The sequence below is a fragment of the Xenopus laevis genome, chromosome 2S, assembly GCF_017654675.1.
Source record: "Xenopus laevis strain J_2021 chromosome 2S, Xenopus_laevis_v10.1, whole genome shotgun sequence".
In the NCBI taxonomy this organism is placed as follows: Eukaryota; Metazoa; Chordata; class Amphibia; order Anura; family Pipidae; genus Xenopus; species Xenopus laevis.
In genome coordinates this window covers 138,751,739-138,768,473 of record NC_054374.1, presented here as the reverse complement: position 1 = coordinate 138,768,473, position 16,735 = coordinate 138,751,739, and the positions used below count along the sequence as shown (strand labels likewise).

General features: G+C 41.9%; 1 protein-coding gene across 2 annotated transcripts in view; it reads left to right on the top strand.

The window, feature by feature from the left end:
- Positions 1-16,735, top strand: part of espl1.S (extra spindle pole bodies like 1, separase S homeolog) — a 39,123-nt gene that overhangs the window by 9,110 nt on the left and 13,278 nt on the right. For both annotated transcript variants that reach the window (XM_018250157.2, XM_018250159.2), the window contains exons 6-21: positions 1,019-1,155; positions 1,542-1,735; positions 1,990-2,232; positions 2,327-2,471; positions 3,238-3,391; positions 4,619-4,758; positions 4,874-5,008; positions 5,221-5,340; positions 5,524-5,695; positions 6,416-6,544; positions 6,628-6,784; positions 12,722-12,831; positions 12,925-13,913; positions 14,377-14,752; positions 14,829-15,005; positions 15,921-16,134. In XM_018250157.2, coding sequence (XP_018105646.1) covers positions 1,019-1,155; positions 1,542-1,735; positions 1,990-2,232; positions 2,327-2,471; positions 3,238-3,391; positions 4,619-4,758; positions 4,874-5,008; positions 5,221-5,340; positions 5,524-5,695; positions 6,416-6,544; positions 6,628-6,784; positions 12,722-12,831; positions 12,925-13,913; positions 14,377-14,752; positions 14,829-15,005; positions 15,921-16,134 — 3,592 coding nt within the window. The remainder of the gene's footprint in view (positions 1-1,018; positions 1,156-1,541; positions 1,736-1,989; positions 2,233-2,326; positions 2,472-3,237; positions 3,392-4,618; positions 4,759-4,873; positions 5,009-5,220; positions 5,341-5,523; positions 5,696-6,415; positions 6,545-6,627; positions 6,785-12,721; positions 12,832-12,924; positions 13,914-14,376; positions 14,753-14,828; positions 15,006-15,920; positions 16,135-16,735) is intronic.

The window sequence follows — 16,735 nt, the reverse complement described above, 5'->3', positions numbered from 1 at the left end:
TTCAACTTTCTAAATACAATCAATTAAATATTCTGCATTGTTTTTGATACAATGAAGTTCATGTTCACTATCCCTCTTACAGCATCTGTTTCTCTTCATTCTGTCTTCTTACATCAGTTGAGCATCAGATATTCATTGACAGTTACATCCAATATATCTTATAGGGTGGGCTTCATTTCCCAGATGTATTAGAGCTCACTCAAATAACGGATTCCAGTACAAACAAAATCTAACAAAATAACTGCCTTTTGCACAAACCCTGCATGTAGAGAGACATGATTTCTGGTGATTTTAATAGAGTGAGCACTAATGCATCTTCTAGGCAAAAGGAGCCCCCCAATAAGATATATTGGATGTAACTGTCAATTAATATCTGACGCACAAATGTTGCATGAAGACAGAATGAAGAGAATGAGAGAGGGATAGTGAAGATAAACTTTATTTCAGAAACAGTACAAAACTTTTATTTCATTATATTTAGAAAACTTCTATATTAAATTTTAATTTTTTCATTTCCCATTAAAGTAAATTTTCTGTATAGAATTGGATGGGGTACCAGTCTGCACAAAATAATTTTCAGGAATGTAGATACTGGGGGAAGAAAATGGGTCCACCATGTAATTTATATACAGGTATAGGATCCTTTTTTCCAAGGAAAGCCGTTAGAAAATTCCTAATTACAGAAAGGCTGTCTCCCATTTTATCCAAATAATCCAAATTTTAAAAAAAATATTTCCTTTTTCTCTGTAATAATAAAACCGTAACGTGTACTTGATCCAAACTAAAATATAATTAATCCTTATTGGAGACAATAGCAGCCTATTTGGTTTATTTAATGCTTAAATGATTTTCTAGTTATAAAGATTCACATTATGGAGAGATCCGTTATAACGGGTAGGCATACATGTAAAGTATAACGTAACTTTTTATAGGGTACTTCTAAATTCTAAAGATAATTACTGAGTAAATTTGTAAAATGTATAAGGCTCAAATAACCAATACTCTGTTTAACCAACAGCATCCTGTGTTCATAACTTGGCCTACTGGTTCTACAGCCAGAAGAAATATGTAGAAGCCTCTGACCTGGTATCTCCCCTTAGTGCATGGCTTGCAGATGGGGCTCCTGATAGTGACCCTGACCTGGCAGTAGAAAGGGTAAGCTCTTGATTGTGTAAGAAGGAAAAGAAGACCCTCGTGTACAGGAAACTCTAATTTCTGTATGGGTCTGTAGTATTTTTATACAACTGTCTGGCAGCAAGTATAAGCATATTCGCTGTGGCTGTCATTGCCTAGGGAAGCAATCTGTAACACCGTAAATTAGGTTATAAAAGACACACCCATCAAGTTCAACCTTTTAAGACTATATATAACCTGCCTAATTGCTAGATCATTAGGCTGACAATGCAAGATTATCCTTTGTTTATTTGACTAAATTTATTTCAAGATTTTTTTTTTTTTAATTTCTGTTAATGCCATTATAGATTTTTAGTATTTTGACACTTATCAGTTTTGATCTTTCTTTTTTTCCACTACTTCTATAGTTGCACCGCTGTTACAGACTGCATGTAGAGAGCTGCAGGAAGAGTGGCCAGATTATGAAGGGCCTTGAAGCTGTGGGTCTTTGGCTACGAGCTTTGCGCTCTAAAGTCTCTCGGCATATGGCAGAGCCAGTGGCCCTATGGGTGAGACTTAAAATGGATGGTGCTAAGAGTGGAGATGAAGACATAAGGCTGCAGTGAGTGATCCTTTATTTGGGTTATTTCTTACCTCCTATTGGTCTTCTTTTCACCTATAATGAATGAGTGAAAAAAATAAATAAATAAAATTTTATATATATATATATATATATATATATATATATATATATATATATATATACTGTACATTTTTTTTTTTTTTTTTAATATTCACTCGTTTAATATTTGCTAGTTAAATTTAGGTATCTTCCTTTTAGTCTAAACTTTATTTTAAAATGTTAATTTTCTGTAGTACTCTTAAAGATGGCCTTGTAGATCGTCCAGTGGACTCAGAGCTGATGGTTTCACTTCTTGTGGAGGAACTTCAAGGATACAAATCCGTTCATGGCGATACAGGGCAGGAACGTTACAATACAATCTGTGATCTCCTTGAGCTCTGCAGTGAGGACAGCGATCTTAGAGGCCACCGCTCCACATTTCTTTTAGAGCTGGCCCAGGTCTTGTGTTACCATGACTACTCCGTACAGACAGACTGGTAAGTTTGAGAAGCAAGACAAAGTAAATGTCTAAATTTAAATCTAGGATGCTCATTGTAAGATGATGAATGTTGCTAATCTGTTCATCTCTAGTTCTGCCCTGGATGCTGTGCAGGAAGCTCTTAGACTTTTGGATGCAACTTCAAAACTCACAGAAGTGGATGAGCGTTTGCAGGACATTAAAGCCCAAGCTCTGCTCTGGCAGTATATCTGTACCCTTGAAGCAAATATGAGGGAGGTGAGTTAATGCTTCTCTGAGAAGTATGTGGTCCATCTTGATGCAAGATCTATTGCATGTCTCATCACCAGCTAATAAGTGAGTATATGTGTTTACTCAGTGCTAAAGAGCTAGCAATCTCTTAGGTTCCATTGTAGCTATGAAAGAGAAAAATCATCTGTTTCACCAGGAAAAGCACTCGATAGAAGTGCTGATGGAAACCTTTTCTCAGTTCCCTACTAACTGTAAGCCTGACGGGTCAAGTGTTTTCTTTCATAAGGGTACCCTTAACAGTAGTCTCTTGGGCAATCATGATAATGCACATTAACATAAAATTAGCAATCCTATGTACCTGATAGAGATCATTTTCCAAGTAGTGTGAAACTGTTCACGACCCATGCTCACATGACTATTTTATGTTTTAGAAAGGCTTTGACTTTACTTAATTGCATTGCTTCTTTGCCCCCCACATCCTACTTTTACAGGTTGGCATATACTAAACTATTTCTGCTCATAAAATAAAAATTATCCTAACCAGAATAATAGTAATGCCACAAATTTCCTTTCTTTCTTTTAGCTGCATAAAATACAGTATACTATTTTTATGTAGTTCATAGGCAATGGGATCTAGGTGCTGAAACGTAATGCTACTAGATACAATAATGTAATATATATTCTACCAATCACTGCTCTGCAGAATTGATTGGTCTGTATGGCAGCTGATGCTGTACTTTAAATTGTGTGCATAGTAGCAATATTTTTTAATTCCCTTCCCTCTTTCGCCCAGGGTTTGGAGGAGCAAAAGCGTAAGGCAAAGTTAGAGAGTCAGAACCAGTGGACAGGTGTGGATTATGAGCCCAACGACCTGAACTATGAAGATAAACTGCATGATGACCAGTCTGTCAGAGATGGGATCTGCTTTACATTAGCAGGGGAGGCAGGTAAACTACTTTTTTAAATGTAAAATCCTCTATGACTTCATGGTTACTAATAAATGCCCATTGCATTTTATTGTATAGTATACATATATAACATGGTAGGAAAGTGCCAGGCTGAGCTGGATCCAGTTGCTTATCTGATGTCCCTGTACATGCGGCTAAATTGGTCCCTCGCTCCCATCTTCCATTCGCTAGCAGCTGAAACCCCTGACTTAACTCGTAATTACCTGGAATCCCAGTCTCCGATGTGGTGCAGCACCACACATATATTGTCATCCACCCACCCCCTGGTCCTTGGAAAAATTTTCTTGGTTGAAACCGGTCCCTAGGGGAAAAAAGTTTGTGGACCGCTGTGTTATAGCATCACTTTGGGGTAATTGTACAGTTGTGTTCAGAATAATAGCAGTGTGTTTATAGCCAATAGCTTGGCTTCACATAATCGCCTCCTAATTGTAAAATTACTCACAGATAACTTCTTTGATCTTCCTGGAGCTGATCTTTGGCTAAGTCTTTGCCATTATGGCTACTCTTCTATCCATTCAAATGGTCGTTCCCTGTTTTCTTCCACATCTTTCAGGTTTTGGTTGCCATTTTAAAGCATTTGAGATCATTTTAGCTGAGCAGCCAATCATTTTCTGCACATCTTTACATGTTTCCCCCCTCCAATCAACTTTTTAAGCAAAGTACGCTGTTCTTCTGAACAATGTCTAGAATGAGCCATTTTACTCATATTTTCAGAGAGAAATACACTATAACCATCATGCACAACATTTGCTCCTTCCTTAAATAAGGGATGTAATTGACAGCTGTTTTTTTCACAGAATGTATGACCTCACTAATTAACCTCCACACTGCTATTATTTGGAACACGCCTCAATTAATGACTTAATTACAGAGAATCGGCAGCATGTCATGACTTTTGGGTCTGTTCGTTTCTAATACTCAACTACACCTAGTAAATTATTTGCCATGTAGAAATATAATTTCTACCAAAAACAGTGATTGATCTGGTTAGTGATGTCAGACTGCTATTATTCTGAACACAACTGTAAAAGTCACAAGGTTCACACCAGGTCTAATAATCCATAGAAACTACAATAAGATTCAAAGAGGTGACCAGTAAATGCTATCTGCCGAATGGATGCTATCTGCTACTAGACCTGGTGCAGATATTGCAACCTATAGTGGTTAACCACATTATCTTTTGTAAGATACAGTACTTTTTTTTAGGGCCGCTGAAAGGTCTAGATGAAGCTCTTGATCTGTGGAGTAGTCTCTTGTCTTGCCCACAAGTACCATCTTTAAACAGTGCTGAACAAACCATTTTTTCATTGCACCTGCTTGGATCATTGTACAGACTGATGGGAAAAGTAAGTGAATTCAATGGTCTAAATATGATTTGACTCTGTTTTGACTGAACACATGACAACATAAAAACAAGAATGATTATATCCAAGACTCATTGGGCTTTGTCTCTTCCTGCAGCCTCTGCAATCTATACAGGCCTTTCAGCTTGCTGCCTGTTTGTGTCACTCTTTACAAGATCATATTAAGGAGGTTGGGGCTCTCTGCCAGCTCACCAAAATCTTGTTCTACTTAGAGAGTCCCGAGTATGCTCAGGTATGTATAAATCTCACAGCTCTAATGGTTAAACACGTCTAGACACATGCAGTAAATTGTATCCTAAATATTGTTTTGAAATGTTTCTTTAAATGGAGATAAAAGCTTTCAGCAGTCTTGTTTTTTTCAGTGCTATGATATTTTGAATTCTTTGCAATGTTCCATACAGCTAATAGTAAAGGTATTTGCTATAAGTGCTATTTTATTTCCAGGTTACCCTTCAGAAGGCTGAGGAGATATTAAAACGTGCTGATTGTACCAGTGAAAATTACACTTTGGCTGAGTTATCCTGTCAGCTTTTACGTAGTCATCTTTGCCGGGTCACACGTCAGGTATGCTGTAGTCTGAAGGAACTAGTTCTGTCTCTTGTCCGATTCCTTTTAAGTCACAAAGTTTATTAAACCTAGTACTATGTTTATCACATTAATTCCACACATGGAGAGGGTTCATTAAGCTCTAAATGTAAGATGCTTTTTATCAGTTAGATATGGCTGATCTCTTTTATTTTTGTGCAGGTCAAGGAAGGAGTAGAACTGCTTCTGGGTCTTCTTCAGCACCCTTCTCTGCAGAAGTCATCCAAAGCCTGGTACCTTCTAAAAGTACAAGTTCTTCAAGAGCTTTCATTATTTCTCATGCTCCCATCAGAAAACGTAACCTCCGATCTATACAAGCAGTTATGGGCTCATGGTGAGTTGCCTTAATAGAACTATAATACTGTCACTTAAAGGGCACCAAACATAACTAAAATCATAAAATCATTTACTAAGTAAATACACTATGTGAAAGTTCAAGAAATCTGATTTTTAAAACAGAATTGTTTAATATAAATCATCAGCTAACTATACCTTCTGCAAGATCTTCCCTATCTCCACTGCAGTTCTAGCTGAGGCAGGCATCTTGGATTTCACTGGCTCCTCCTGCCTATATCTTCCCAGCCAACTGCAGCTCTGAAATCTCACACATGCTCAGTTGAAATTCCTTGGTTGCTTAGCTGCCACCTTCTGGAAGTTAGTGTGGGCCCTTCATTTGCATAATAACATCACCAGCAAGGGACAAGATAGGGAAATGTCATGATACTTCTAGTGGAGGAGTTTACTAAAACAAGGCATTCTGGGTAGAATATTCAAGGCAGTGCTACTGAGCATGCTCCTGAAATTTGCATGTTATGATAACTGTTATAGTCGCAGTATGGACTCCCTCAGTGAAAGAACCCATTTGACAAAGTAAGGGATTTTTTAAAACCTGCAGTTTTTTTCAAAAAACTATATACTGTATGTAGTTTTAATTAAACGTGTTTAGGTTGTACTGGTCAGATTGTTAATATGTGTTTGATTTTGGCTGATCGGTGCCCTTTAAGAAATATTTGATTTTAAATGCTTACTTGTTTTCATTTGTTCGTTTATGCAGGCTGTCATAATCCAGAGACGGCTCTGACAGAAGCCCATAAACTGCTAAGGAGCATCGTCCTCCTCCTTCTTGGAAATGATGTGTTGTCGTCCCCTAAAGGCTCTTCAGAAGTTCGTTTTGTGGATAATGGTATGTAGATGAAGGTGACAAATTTTTGGTGATTCTGCCAAACGCCTGAAATCACTAAGTCTGCTTTCTGTCCTTCCACATAGGAGAAAACCTTCTTCAAAAATGGCAAGTCCTTGCTGATCTCCTCAGCTGCACCCAGGATCTAGTCAAGACTCTTGGCCGCTTGGGCTGTGTTTCAGAAGCCAAGTCATTTTGCCTCGAGGGACTCCGGATAGCCAAAACTCTGCAAAGTATGAGGCAGTAAGTACACAACAACCTATGTGAAGAAATGTAATTTGTTTAAAAAAAGAGGGTTTATGAAATGGTTCAAATAATATTAAAGACAAGGTTCTATTTTTAGTTTGGTTACACAGAAGCTAATGCCCTTTATATTGTCATTTACTGTGCAAATTAACAAGATAAAAATATACTGTCGCAGTTTCAGTCAAGTTGTTCTTTTCTCTCACCTAAATTGGGGGACACCATGGGGATGAAGTTCCTGCAGCTTGGAGAGTGGACACTAAGATGTTAAAGTTGACTCCTCCTCCTGCTGTGGGCTTCATCCCCTGCCTCCTCCTACCGTCTCCAGTTTCTTTAGTGTCCTCAGAAGGAGACACCCGGATGTTTGTTGGCAAGGACCATATGGTCTGAACTACGGTGGGGATCATGCCACTTTGGGGCCAGTGAACTTGGGTTCCAGCGCCTCAACAGCCAGACAGTTTGGGAAAAAAAAGCCCTTGCCTTCCCGCTCTACGGAGGCTGCAAGCACAGCTCCCATATACCGCACCAGTTTATTGTCCCCCACACCATTAGGCCACACCCCTGCCACCATCTTGTGCGGAATGGTGAAGTGTGGCAGGAAAGGAGACGGCGCTGCTGCATACTCTCAGGTAGCGTTCTCCCTATTAACCGGAGTCCCGAAACTCGCAAGGGGGTTTTTATACAGTGCGGGTGAGCAAACTAACGCAGTGGTTTTTTCTCTTACAGTCACTGCGGCACTCCACGCACCACACCTCTGGGCTCTTATCCCCTGCTCCAATACAATATAATATGGCTAAGGGGCATACAAAGAGTAATGGAAACACAATCTCATAGACAGGGCGATATTATGGCATCCATTATATCATATTATGCCTGTGCAGGCTGTAAAGATAAATACCCTGCTGCTTCTGCCGAACCCCTGTGTGCGTTATGTAGGCCTATTAGTACCCCAGTCCTACTCCCTCTACCGCTCAACCTACAACTCACACCCAACCCTTACTGCCACACATAGCCTCCACTTCTCAAGGGGGTTCGGACTCTGAACTGATGCGTGCTCTCTCCTGCTTGACTTGCAAAAACTAGCCAGCATACCGGAGGTACTAGACCGCCTGTCAAACCCAGTTCAAAATCTGGAAAAGCGCACAGTGAAACGACCACCAGATTCTTTCCCTGAACCCAGAAGGGGGCTCAACAGTTCCTTGGACGAGGAAGGGCTAGTCCTGACAGACAATGACTCGGAACAGTATCTGGATTCAGACATTCCCAGAACACAAGGGGGACACAAGGGGCTCTCATACGGGCAGTACTTAAAACCCTTAATATTGAGGAAACGGTCTCTGCTACAGAGACTGGAAAGAACATATTCAAGAGACAGAAAAAATCGGCCTGTGTCTTTCCTGCTTATGATCAATTAGATGAGATCATTAAGTCTCAATGGAAGACGCCTGATCATAAGATGCAGACTTCACAGCGTTTTTCCCAAGCATACCCATTTCCACAGGATTCCATAGATCTGTGGTCATCTCCCCCTACAGTCGATCCACCTGTATCCAGACTATCAAAGATTACCACCATCCCGATAGCAGATGCGGCAGCATTCAAAGACCCGATTTATAAAAAAAAAAATGGGTTCTGTAAGACCATTTTCTCGGCACTAGGAACGGCGTTTAAACCGATCTTCGCCATCTCCTGAGTAGCTAAGGCAATGGAGGTTTGGGTTGAACAGGTGGCACTGTTACTGGGTTCCGAGGACCCAACGACAGATCTCTTGCTATCTCGGATAGTGGACGCTACAGCCTACATCTGTGACGCTTCACTGGACGCAGCAAAGCTTGTGGCCAGCTCAATCAATAGCGGCGGCAGATTCTTATGGCTTAAGACCTGGTCAGCTGATTTGACTTCTAAGAGATCATTAGTCAGTCTACCTTTTCAAGGAAAACTATTCAGGCAGAGTTGGACAAGATTATATCGCAGGCGACAGGGGGTAAGAGCACTCTGCTTCCACAAAGCAAACCAAAGAGACCCCCGTTTAAACGACACCCCTTTTTTCGTCTATTCCGTCAAGGGCAGAAGTCTAAAACACAAACTGAGAAACCCAGTTCTAACTTCTGGCAAATATACCATAGCAAGCACGGATCCACATGATCTTCTTCCAAGGGATCCACCAAAACATCCCAAGACAAAACCACTTCCGCCTGAAGGTGTGCCCACCCCTGGAGGGATACTCTTAGGCGGACGCTTAGGAGCCTTTCAGGAGGTGTGGCAAAGTCTAGTGAAAGACCAGTGGGTACTCCTAATCATATCCCATGGATATTTGATAGACCTGGCACATCATCCTCCTCACAGATTTTTCATATTCAGGCTTCCACAAGGGAGCTCCAAGCGGGAAGCATTCCTAGGAGTCGTTCAAAACCTAGCAAAGTCAGGGGTCATGCAGCCTGTCCCAAACTCGGACAGAAGGCAAGGATATTATTCAAACCTTTTTATAGTACCCAAAAAAGACGGCTCCTACAGATCTGTGTTGGACCTAAAAAACCTCAACCTTTTTGTCAAGACTTGTCACTTCAAGATGGAGTCAATCCACTCAGTCCTAATGTCAATGAAGATGCACAAAATGATGACGGTGATAGACATCAAGGATGCATATTTGCACATACTCATTCACCCAAGTCTCCACAGATTCCTGAGGTTCTACGTAGCAGGGAACCACTGGCAGTTTGTAGCTCTACCGTTTGGTCTCTCTTTGGCCCCCCGCATTTTCACGAAGGGCATAAGAGTGATCCCATACATGGACGATCTGCTGGTGAAGGCTCCCTCACTAGAGATAGCCAACTATCACATTTCCCAGGTTCTACAGACTCTGACTCACATGGGGTGGCTAGTCAACTACCACAGATCCAATCTAATTCCAGCACAGACAATGGAATACCTAGGGATAATACTGGATTTCAGAAGGGAGAGAGCCTTCCTCACGCAGGACAAGAGACTTATTCTACAGAGCCGTATTGAACTCCTAAGACAAAGCAACACAGTGTCTCTTCGTACAGCTAAGTTTCTGGGACCATGGTAGCTTCATTCCTAAGCATCCCTTATGCTCAGCTTCATACCAGAACACTTCAGCAGCTAATAGTACGCCACCAGAAGAGAGATCGAAACAATTTAGACAGGGAAATCACGATTCCGGAAAAAGTAAAACTATCCCTAGAATGGTGACTTCATCCCAACAGGATGACACCAGGAAAGCCATTTCCCAACCACCCTTGGACAGTGGTGACAACAGACGCCAGTCTAAGGGGTTGGGGTGGAGTATTGAACCAGGAAACAGTCCAGGGACTTTGTAATCAGTCCGAGATGTGCCTTCCAATCAACCTCCTAGAGCTCAAGGCGATACGGTACTCTCTAACGCACTGGACAAAAAGTCTACAGAACAGTCCAATACGGATTCAATCTGACAATGTGACAGCGGTAGCCTACATAAATCACCAAGGAGGAACTCGAAGTCTAGCTTGCCTAGCGGAAGCAAGAGCTATTCTAGAATGGGCAGAGAAAAATGTTCCAGCAATATCAGCAGTATACCTGCCAGGGGTAGACAACTGGATAGCAGATTACCTAAGCAGAGAGACGCTAGATCAAGGGGGATAGAGTTTACATCCAGAGGCATTCCAAATGATTGTAAGCAGAAGGGGCCTTCCAGAGGTGGACCTGATGGCATCCCGATACAACCACAAGGTTCCAAAGTTCGTGGCAAGGTGTGTCGACCCACAGGTATGGGCGGTAGATGCCCTGGTGATTTCTTGGACATTCTCCCTAGCGTATGTCTTTCCACCCTTGGCTCTAATACCTCGAGTCATAAAGAAAATAAGGAAAGAAAGAACTCAAACCATATTCGTGACCCCTCATTGGCCTCGAAGAGCGTGGTTTGCAGAGATAGTAGACATGGCAACAGACTCTCCCCTTCAGCTGCCTCTGAGAGAAGACCTACTCTCACAAGGACCGGTTGTCCACCCGAATTCACATACGTGGGCTTTAACGGTGTGGCTCTTGAGGCCTTGATACTGGAGGCATCTGGAGCTCCTAAGGAAGCGATCCCTACCATGCTAAGGGTGAGAAAGCCAGTATCAGCAAAGTTTTACCACAGAGTGTGGAAAACATTTATTGGATGGTGCGAAGCCAAACATACTAATCCACAGACTGCAGTGGAGGGAGACATTCTCTCGTTCCTTCAAGAAGGCCTCACCAAAGGGCTTGCATTGAGCTCACTGAAGGTACAGGTATCCGCTCTTTCCATTCTCTTCCAACAAAAGCTAGCGATGAGCGATATTAAGACTTTTCTACAGGGGGTGACTAGACTAGTCCCCCCCATACAAGTATCCGGTTCCCCCTTGGGATCTCAACTTGGTACTATCCGTTCTGCAAGAGGAGCCATATGAACCACTGGACTCCATTCCGTTAGCCATAATGACAGAAAAGGTAGTATTCCTTTTGGCAATCACTCGGAACTAGCGGCACTATCATGCCAGTCACCATTAAGATCATCCATTCTGATAAGCTGGTTCTCAGACCAACACCGGATTTTCTTCCAAAGGTTGTGTCACAATTTCATCTCAATCAAGATATAGTGGTTCCTTCTCTCTGCCCAGAGCCGAAGAATGCACTAGAGAGGCGTTTCAACAAACTGGACGTAGTTTGTGCAATTAAGATGTACTTGGAGGCTACTAAGGGAGTCAGAAAGACAAATTCGCTCTTTATCCTACCAGAAAGCCAAAAAGGAGGTACAAGAGCTTCTAAAGCATCCATAGCCAAATGGATTCGTTCCACCATAACAACAGCCTATGCAGTTAAGGGCAGACCGCCTCCCTTCAAAGTCCGAGCTCACTCTACACGCTCAATTAGTACCTCTTGTGCAGTTCGACACCAGGCAACGGCCGAGCAGGTGTGTCGAGCCGCAACCTGGTCCTCCCTACACACATTCACTCGCTTCTACAGCCTTCACACTCAGGCGTCAGCAGAAGCTAGTTTCAGCGGGTGGAAGGTGTTACAGGCAGTAATAGGCTGAGCACCTCACTAGGGGTACAGGTCACGCCCTCAGGGGTTGCTTTGGGACATCCCCATGGTGCCTGTGTCCCCCAATTTACCGTTAAATCTTTTTCTCTCATCCTATTTGGGGGACACAAGCTTTCCCTCCCTGGTTAAGATAAAACTGTTATAGGGGTCACCTATGTGACCAATAAATGATCAAAGTTCATGGAATTTAGGACCACAGTTGGTTACAATCTCCATTTTAGGAGTCTTAGTTTTTGATTTGTTATAAACTTAAGTTTCGGGGTGGAAAACTCCTCCCAGTTTTGGGTTATTATGTTAGCTTACTCCTTCGGTTAGAAACTGGACTCGGTAGGAAGAGGCAGGGGATGAAGCCCACAGCAGGAGGAGGAGTCAACTTTAACATCTTGGTGTCCACTCTCCAAGCTGCAGGAACTTCATCCCCATGGTGCCTGTGTCCTCCAATATAGGATGAGAGAAAAGGATTTAATGGTAATTACAAAAATCTTCCTATTATCACAGAAACCAATAGCATGTATATTCGTCTTCTTGTATTTACAGTTGTAACAAATTATCAAGCAATCCAGTAGCAGAATTTTGTATAGTTGTATATGCTGCATTGAACACATTTGCCATAGGAATAAGTAAAGGGTACAAGAAGATGTCAGTGGTAATATATTTGAGCTTAATACTGACTTTCTCTTTGGACAACCCACTAGTAATTTAATGCATTTTGTGCTTTTGGCTCTTTAGTTGAGGAACAGTATAATCATCCAGGTTCAGGACAGAAATGATTGTGCGGTAACATATATCACTTCTCTGACTGCAAGGAGATAAATAAAAAGTGTTTTTGCAACTAAAACAATGATATTCAAAACAGTCTCTTTCCCTTTGTAGTTGTGCAGATTTCCTTATGAGAAAAGCAGAACTAGAGACACTCCGCTCAGAAACTCTGCTCTGTGAGGAAGATTTGCAGTATGTGTTGTTCCTAATGGAGTCTTGTACAGGTACACTTTTTTTTTTTCTCCCTTTTTTTCCCATTTGTTGCTAAGTGGATTTCAGTGATCTTGTGGTTGACCTTGGTTTTCTTGTGCCTTTAGATTTTACTACCAAAAGTGAGCAGAAAGAGGTTAAGATAAAGCTTTGCAAGGGGAAACTGCTTCATAAAGATGAAATTATAGAAACGCCTCAGAGTCCACCAAAAGACGATTTTCTGAAAGCAGTAGATCTTCATTATGTAGAAACAAGGGATTTGTTAAAAGCCCCTGAATCTCCTACAGCCACTTCTTCACTGGAAAAGAACCAACCACAGTTTCTGTCCCATACACAGGACTGCACATGCGCTCTATGCTCTGATCTTGTATTGTCCTTGCTTTGCACCCAGTGGTTGGTGGCTAAGGCAGAGAATGATCCTCAGAGCAGAGGTTTGTTAATATCCGCCCTGAAAAGATGCAAAGCCCTAACCAGGCGCTTTTCTGTGATTATGCAGGAAACACTTGGTAAGGAAATCCCCAAACCTGCAATTCTAGGAGTGGCAGCTGAACTTAGGGCTAGAGTGTACCTGGCCATGGCATCACAGAGTCCCTCTAAGCTTCCAGAAGGGATACTGGAGGAAGGACTTACCTTTGTGTCTTCACACCAAGCAACTTTTCATAAGCACTGGAGAGCAGGCCTTCTACTGACCAAAGCTTTGTGCTCTATATATAATCTGGCTGCTAAGCATGGAGGTTGTGTTGCAGATATTTTTGCGCAATTATGGGGCTGGCAGCCACATCAAAACAGCAAAAAAGTATCAGACCTCAATCACAGGAACAAGACAACCTCTAGCATTACAAAGAAAAAAACAAAGAAAATGTCACTAGATGTCCCAAGTTCATTCCCTTTTGAGGGCTCTGACATGGAGTGCCCAAAATTACCTCCAAAACCTCACACAACGCCCACCCAGAAGAACCTTCCGTTGAATCAAGCCAGATCAGTTATAGCCACTCTCCCAAAGAAAAACACTGTCACAGTTTACAATGAAGAATCCCCTGTGCCTGAAGTTCTTCCAAGAGCACCAAGAAGGCGCAAAACAAGAACAGTGCTTAAGGTTGGTTTTTATTTAGTAGCATAACCTTCAGCCTAAAAGACTGCGTAAAAAAACACAAGTTTGTGGCATTACATCTTTCAGCTGATTGCCTGAGGCATATCACAATTTTCTTTAAATGTTTTAAACATGCTAAAGTGCAAGGATGGAATTCATTATTGAGAATCTTTGGGACCTTGGGGGTTCCAGGTTATTTTTGTCATTTTGCACTTTGCTTTATGGGTACTGAAAACAGAAAGCTTGAACCATTAAAAACCCAAATTGGTTTGTTTCTCCATCAGCATTGATATCCACCATACAGTTCAAGGTAACGGTTTTATCACAGAAAAAGTCGGTCGGTAAAAATGTGTTAGATAAATTATTAATTAATATGACTGCTGCTATATGGTATGTCATGTAAGTGGCCCGTTTGGTTGTGTGATCACAAGTATATTCTCTTTTGCATATTTTTATCTACTCTAAACAGGTTGATTTTAATGACAGCGACTTGGAAGTGGCGGATAATTCTGAATGGGAGCCGTTATCAAACGGCAGAAAACAAGCTATACAGACAAAATCAGTAGGCAGAGGTCGTGGGAGGAGTAGGGTGGCACAGGGCCCACTCGACTCTGATGATGAAGATCTCACAAGTAAGAATAAAACTAGGCATAAAAGACCCAGCACAAGGAGGGGCCAAAAAGAAAGTAGCCCATCTGGGCCAATGCGGAGGCGCCGGCAAGTGAAAATTGATGTGGCTCCTAAAGAAGTAGATGTTCTAAGATCCATAGAAGAAGAGCTTGAGTGGGTGTTGGATGTCAGCATCGAAGAGCTAAGGGGTTCTGATACTGAGAAGAAAAAAAGAAGTGAGTCGTCTTTTATTCTCATGGCGTTATTTTTAAAGGGAGAATTGTGAACATTTTTTTTTTCTCCTGCATCCAGCTGGTCGGAAGGGTCAGAAGCCTGCTAAGAATGATGGGTTGGTGACAGAATGTGAAGTGCTGAGAAGAGATGCCGGAAGAGAATATCTGTGTTGGACCCCAAATTTCATAGGAGGAGAAACAGACCCAAACCCATTTAGTATCACCGGGAATTCATCTTCTCTCCCTTCTACTTTCAGTAAGGCCTGCAGACATTTTTGATATTTTATTTGATCTATGCTGTATGTTCTATTTCTGCTCAATAAATAGAAAATGTGTATTTTCTCTGCCTGAGATCAGTTAACAAAAGTCCCCATAAACTGTGCAAGTGAGCATTAAATCTGAATAGTTAGACTCATGCTCCTTCCCTGTGCAAGGAGTAAAATTAACAAATTTTTATGCAAAAGAGTTCACTAGCTGTAAAAAGGGGGAGGTAGATCATAATTATATTTAGATTTTGCTATTCATTACACTGGGAAGCAGAATTATACTTGTGTGCCTTAAAGGGGAACTATACCCCCCCTTCATCCAAAAGTCCCCACTGGCCCCCCTCCCTGCCTCCCCCCTGCACAGTGCTACAGCAGATTATGTCCCCTCTAGGAATACTGACCCGCACCTGCAGAAGAGCGGAGCTCACAGGCGCCATCTTCCTCGCTTCGATAATCTTCATGAAGTGAGCGGTGTATCTGCGCATGCACAGTTGGATCAATCTCCCGATTTGTTACAACTGCACTTGCACTGAAAGAGATAAAAATTCCTGAAAGGTAGAAGACCCGAAGATTTCCCAACCACCAGAAGATGGCGCCCGTGAGCTCTGCTGCGATCCTCTGCGCTCTTCTGCAGGTGAGGGTCGGTATTCCTAGAGGGGACACAATCTGCTGTAGCACTGTGCAAGGAAGGGAGGGAGGCCAGTGGGGACGTTCGCCTAAAGGGGAGTGTTAAGTTTTGAGCTGTTGTAGCCTCCCCAGCTCTGTTGCTTTGAAGATATGTACCACCACAGATGCATAACACACTTTTCTCTGATATTCGACTACAGAGCCCAAGGAGAGCAAGTTCATGTGAATGGGCACATTTCTTAATAACCCTCTTAAGTTCTATGTGTTTTCATTCTTAGGTGCCTCTGACCTGAGTGTGGTCTCCTCACTTCTGTGTGAGGCTCTGGAGTCCATAACTCACTTTCCACCAAGTACCCTCTATTCCAGGCTGTGCCGCCTTCTTGCATTGTGCAGAGGAAAACAAGATCCGTATGTCACAGCTCTTCTAGTTAGCGAGTCTGTTTCCATTACATTGAGGCACCAATTGCTAAGTGACATTCACCGGAAATTACGGTTAGTGCCATATATTGTGTAGCATAAACCATTAACTGTTCTCAAGAGAATATTCTATATTGCTTTTGTGCCATTTTACATGCTGTAAAAAATGAAGTGAGTACGTTGCTTCCCCCCCTCGTGTAAAAAAAGCACAGTTTACTCGGTAACCATTAGCAACCTATAAGATGCTTTTTAAACAGGGGACTGGTAAATGCTACCTGCTGATTGGTTGTTATATGTGATTTAGACCTGTAGCAAAATGTGCTCCTTTTATTCTATACACCCATTAGTCTTTTGGTAGCTGCTATTGTATAATAAATGTACAGTTATACTGTGTGCAATAAAGAGCACCTAGCAGCAAGTTCTGCCTCTTCGTTTGCTTTTCTCTCAGCTCTTGTTAATTGACTTCACTTCCTACACCTGGAGCGGGGGTGCCTTGCTGAGATTGAGAGCACAGCTGCCAATCCCCCAGTCATTCTTATACATTGTCCAGAAATGTACAGTTATATGTGTGATGTTAGTTACTGACACCAGAAATTAAAGGGATACTGTCATGGGAAAAAAATTTTTTCAAAATGAATCAGTTAATAGTGCTGCTCCAGCAGAATTCTGCACTGAA